General features: G+C 39.8%; 1 protein-coding gene across 5 annotated transcripts in view; it reads right to left on the bottom strand.

Moving 5' to 3' along the window:
• Positions 1-1,977: 1,977 nt before the first annotated feature.
• Atg4c (autophagy related 4C, cysteine peptidase) overlaps positions 1,978-6,000 on the bottom strand; it is a 68,455-nt gene continuing 64,432 nt past the window's right edge. For 4 of the 5 annotated variants that reach the window (XM_087549061.1, XM_087549059.1, XM_087549060.1 and 1 more), the window contains one exon: positions 1,978-3,258. Coding sequence is in view for 3 of the 5 variants with exons in the window: in XM_087549059.1 (XP_087405185.1) it covers positions 3,091-3,258 (168 nt within the window). In the remaining 2 variants the exon portion in view is untranslated. 5 annotated transcript variants of the gene reach the window in all.

The following is a 6,000-nucleotide window of genomic DNA, read 5'->3' as shown; positions in this document are numbered from 1 at the left end:
AAGTCTCTTGCCTAGTTTCTATCCTATCTGTTCTTTAAATGTAGTTTCTGCCTCAGCGTGTGTCTGCTTTAATAACAACACATTTAGTGATTCTATTTTTACAAACTGTTTCTTCATTATCCATCCTTCCTCTTGTTTCCTGGTTGTGGAAAATCCTTTATAGTTTTTTTTTTTCATTTCTTTTAAAGCTTCCACATGAAAACATCTCCATGTCAAACCCAAGCTATTCTTGGTGATCTGTAATAAACCATGGCAGTGAAACTTCTCTGAGGTAGAAGGGGGAAACTGCGGTTCTGAGTTTTGACTGGAATAAAGTGCTTTCTGGCACGGAATAATAGAGGTTAACTAGAGATCACTAAAAAGCAGGTTTCTGACCCAAAATTGGATGGATTGCACAGGTAAGTCATTTTGTTGCTTTCTGTTTTAACATCAACCACTCTAGAGTCAGAGTTTGCATGCAAGGTTGTGTTTGCCACACACAATAGTGGCAAATCCCAAGGTTAACACACTCCAAAGTGATCTGAGTTTCAATCTTCTGAGATTACCTTCTCACTAATACAGATTTAATGGGATTGGTTTAATGCAACACAAGGAAAAAGAACACCTTGGGGAAAATTTTTGGAAATATATTGTAAAAGATCTTTTCATTAACTTATTCATTCATTCATTCATTCTGTAAAGGATGACTTTCAAAATTGCCTGCTGGTGGTTAACACACTGGCAAAAATAAAAATAAAAAATAAAAAAAAATCAATTCATAACATCAACCCTTTAAAAAAAAAAGGAAACCTTTGTTAAACATTGTATCAAAATTTGGCTTTGTAGGAAGTCCTCTCTGAAATGCGACTGGTGAGATCAGTATCTTTAACAGGAGACTCTCCCATCAGGACTCTAACTTAGAATCTTAGAATGTTCCTTGGAGGAGAGCACTCCCAAGCCTCCCTGCTAGGTTGTGCTTCCTGTCTTATGGAACTTTAAGTCTGTGTTCAATGCAAAGTGTGAGGCCAGGATGCACAGGGCTTCCGTCCTGACCCTAACGGTTCAGCTGCTTCCATGGTGAAAGTGTAACCTAGCTTCAGCTGGCCCTCAGATGAGGGCAAATCAGTACTGCTCTTACCTCCCACCCACACATCTACTCACCCCCACACACCACTGAATACACTGTAGATGCATAACATTACCTCAAAGTTTCTGAGTCTAGACACTTAGTCCCTGCCAGATAGATGACTGTGTTGTAAGATGTGTTTCTTTTGACTACACAATCCTGAAACAGTATTTTAAAACAGAATTCAATGTCAAAAGAGTGCTATCCCCTCTCTCCTTACCATTCTCCAGGTAGAATTTTGTCTCATTCCAATATTCTACTTTGATATTATCTTTTAAAAAGCTAGGAAAGTGTTGAGCTTCAACTGTAACACGTTTTTATTAGAGTTCTTACACGGGAACACTCACAGCCAGTACTGATCCACATGAAGGTCTGAGTCTACATCCTCCTGTGGCTGCTGGGAGCAGTGGCCTATCTCAGGAGAGTGGAGCACACTAAACCCAGCAAACTCGAGGCTTCTCCTTCTTCTGCTGCTTTGACATTCTAGGAAAATTAGTATTGAACTTAATTTGTCCAGATTTATCTAGGGCAAAGGGAAAAATTTAGATTTTTAGACTGCCTCAATTCAATAAACCATCGTCAATGGGAACTGTCAAACCTGTTTTCATTCTTCAGGCTTACTGAAGCCTCTGTTGTGGCTTTGTTTGCATCTGAGAACAAAGGGATTCTCTGGTAAAGGAGGTCAATGTCTACACATGACACAAACTTCTGTGTCTTTGTAAGTCATCATTCACAGAAACACAGAGCTTCATAAACAGTTAGAGCCTGCATCCTGAGCAACAGCTTCATTTCCACTCATCAGAAATAAACAGAATCCATCCAAGATAACAATTTCTCAATGAATTAAAATAATCCCAACATTAAAACAAGAGTGTCTTATATTCTCATGTTTTTAATTAAAGTATTTTTTTATAATCCTGACGTGCTAATAACTCTTATACTCTTATATCACAAGTTTGTCTTTAAAGTAAACTCACAGCACACTTAAGGCAGATTTAACCTGTACATAGTCTCAGCTCCGAAATGCCATGACATCATTTTATACAAACAGTAAAATCAGAAAGCATCCATATTTCTCTTGCATTCATCATTAGATTAAAAATTACGTAGTACATTGGATTTCCATAAAACTTCACTTCTAAGATAGGAAACAAATGCTACAATTCTGTAATTTCCTTTACCTAATTAAAATAAATATAGATACAACCGAAAACTTTTAAATATGTGGAGAAAAATCAAAGATAGAACACTTGCCTCTCATATACAAGGCCCTGGGTTCAATCCTGAGTCCCAATCTTGAAAGAAAGAAGAAAGGAAAAGGGAAGGAAGGAAAGAAGGAAGGAAGGAAGGATGGATGGATAGAAGGAAGGAAAGAAGGAAAGGGAGAAGTGAAAGGAAAACAAATGCTTTATATTTGTTCCTCATGGAAGACTCTGTGAAACACATAAAGAGTAGTTGCTATAAAATCACATTGTTAAGTACTGCCTTAAAATCCTGCTTATATAATTTTATGTGTCCATTTTATTATCCAGATACATAAACCCAAAACATCCTCTGGTTACAGTGAGAGCAGGAGGTTGGGTAGCGCTGAAGATCCAGTCTCCTGTCATCAATACAAAGTGAGGCTTTTAAAAGTAACTTGGTGATCTGAATCTTGGAGGAAACATATATCATAAAACCTTCAGGGGATCAATGGGCTCAGGTAGAAAATGCTGGGGACCGAAAGGCTTGCAGTTTATGTAGTGTTCCATTAGCACATCTTTGGGAAACAGGAATGCAACCAGAATAGCTTGTTATTTATCACTGGAAAGCAAGAGCCATCAAGTCGTTTAGAAAAGGTATTCAGAAAAATACCTTTAAAGTCTAGGTGTGTTCGAATGTGCACTGTTAAAGGGACGTGCTTAGTGAGGATCTCCAGCTCGCTCGTTGCTCTTTTCGACTCCACTGTGCTCAAGCACTTCTCAGAAGCACAAATGTCTTCACCTTTAAAGGAGGACAAACTCTTCTGTGCTAAATCTTTTGAAATTCTTCTTTTCATCTTCTAAGAAAAGGTCTTCCTCACTGGCTGCAGTGGACGTAAAATCAAAGTCTCTGGAATGGCCATTTACAAAAGTAAATAATGGATATTTCTCCTTAGAGGAAATTTTCAACATCTGTAAGAGACAGCACAATGAATCATTCACCAGACGCAAATGCGCATAGTAGGGCTGAATGACACAGCTAGGCTACACGTTTCAGCCCTGACCTTGCCCTGTTCCTTTCTCATCCTGTGCCGCTGTTTTAACCGTCCTGCCTACAGGCCTAAAGCTGATCGGCACCACAGTTTACCCAGAAACATACAAGCTGGATTATCAGTCCCCTTCACCCCGAGGTATCCCACAGTCTTCAAGTCAGACCAAAGAACTAACTCATATTTATCTTCCTTTTGCAAGTAACTAGAATGTGACAAAATGGCGGTGAAATGTTGGGAAAGATTGGATGGTAAGATAACACAAATAAAAGCAATGTAATACCGAGTCAGAAGGCCCAGTCCTATCTCGTCTGCAACTACCTCCAAGTGACTTTGGGCAATGACTCTCCCTTATTCTCTATGACATAGCCTAAATCAGCCAATTTCCCTACCTCAGAGACTTGTTTTTAAAAGATGAGAAGCAGGGGTTGGGTATTTAGCTCAGTGGTAGAGCACTTGCCTAGCAAGCGCAAGGCCCTAGGTTCGGTCCCCAGCTCCGAAAAAAAGAAAAAAAAAAAAAAAAAAAAGATGAGAAGCAGCAATATAAAGCTCTTTTAAATATTCAGTTTGAGGGCCACTGAGATGGCTCAGTGGGTAAAGATGCCTGCCACCAAGCCTGGCAAACTGAGTTCAATACCTGGCACCAGTGTGGTGGAGAGAGAATTAATTCTTACTAGTTGTCCTCTGATTTCCACATGTATACAATGGCATGTATACATGTATACAATGAATACTCACAATTTTTAAAATGTATAAAAATTTAAAACATAGGCTGTCTTTTCAAAGATTTCTATACTAAACTTTTTGTCTGAAGCACCTCTTCATGAAAGTCAACATGAAAGAGTGATCTCCTGTCCAGTGATGACAAATTGTCTCCTTACAAAAAAAAGCAGCCCCTAAAATCTTGTGGGAGACCTGCGACTATTATGTAATATACATGTTTGTAATTTGCTGATCCAAGTGTACTTGAACGTTTTAAACTCCTTCTGTTAAATAAGTTCCATTAAAATGTAAACCATGTTCATAAAAATGAAAACTCTCTTTAGAATTTTTGGCCCAAAATTTGTTGCTCTTTTGTTTTTAAGACAAGATATAACTATGTCCCCAGACTTGCCACAGTCTCACTACCTCTGCCTCCCAAAAGTTGGGGTTATGTTGTGTGTGGCCTGTACCAAGAGGCCAAGCAGAAACCAAAATTTTGTTGTAAATAAGGACAGTAAAACTCAGCGAAGTTCAAGCTACAGAGCAAAGGCTGCGAGAATATCAACTACAACATACCACTGATCATCAGTTAAACATGGCTTTCATCACCTGGAAATTTATAACACACACGCGCCTGCGCACACACACAAGCACACACACGCACACACAAGCACACATACACACAAGCACACACACACACACACAAGCATGCACACACACACACAAGCACACATACACACACAAGCACACACACTCACGCACACAAGCACACACACAAGCACACACACGCACACACACACATGCACATACACACAAGCACACACACACGCACACACACATGCACATACACACAAGCACACACACACATGCACACATACACACAAGCACACACACACATGCACACATACACACATGCACACACATGAACACACAAACAAGCACACACACACACACAAGCACACACAAGCACACACACACAAGCACACACAAGCACACATACACACATGCACACACACACAGCACACACACACACAAACACACACACACAAACACACACACAAGCACACACACACACAAGCACACATGCACGCATACATTACATTTGTAGATTCTCTTGAAACGTGGCTTAAATAAGTAGCTCTTGCAAAAGAAACAATGTTTAAAACATTTCAATGAGACATTTAACATAATTCACATTTTTTTCTTTGTGGTTAAGAGGAAACAAACCATTTTTAAAACAACCAAGTACTAAAAACATTAGTTGATAAAACCAGTTCTTATAACTTGTTTCAGGCATTTTTTTTCATTGCTCTAATTTATTTGACTTGCATTCTACAAAAAAGAGGAGATGGGCAAAAAAAATTAAAATAAAGAACAAGAGGCAGAAAGGACTGCATCTGAGGAATCATCCTCCACAAGCCACCAGCTGGGATACGCGCCAGACACGCCTGTCACTTCACACCCATCTCCTGTCACTTGTAGAGTCCAGAGTCCCATAGGCAAGTGTCCATATCATAGTGCCGTCAGAGCAACACAGCACAGAATCTTCCAACTTCCCTTTCAAGATTAGAAAGGAGTCATTCGGGTTTGTTAGCTATGACTGAGATGCTCATCAACTATCAGAGTTAAATCTGCTTCCCAGGGGAAGCGTCAGAAAGAAAACCTTTACCCTTTATAAAATGCACCGCCCCTCCTGAATCTAAGGCCTCCTTTATAAAACCTGTTGATTCCAGCTTTGAGAACTATAAGTGGCGAAACTTCCTGAGTTTATTTAAAATAACACTAAAGACTCAAATGAGAACAGGACATCTCAAAAGAAGACAGAGGTTTATCCAGGGGGCTGGAGAAGTCTCGGCAGTTAAGAACACTGGCCCACATGGCAGCTCAGAACCATCCATAACTCTAGTTCCAGATCTGATGCCCCCTTTCTGCCTTCCACTGGGCACACGTGTGGGGAAACACC

Source organism: Rattus norvegicus, chromosome 5 (assembly GCF_021556685.1).
Source record: "Rattus norvegicus strain SHRSP/BbbUtx chromosome 5, alternate assembly SHRSP_T2T, whole genome shotgun sequence".
Lineage (NCBI taxonomy): Eukaryota > Metazoa > Chordata > Mammalia > Rodentia > Muridae > Rattus > Rattus norvegicus.
The sequence above is the reverse complement of the archived record's forward strand: the minus strand, read 5'-3'. Positions and strand labels throughout refer to the sequence as shown.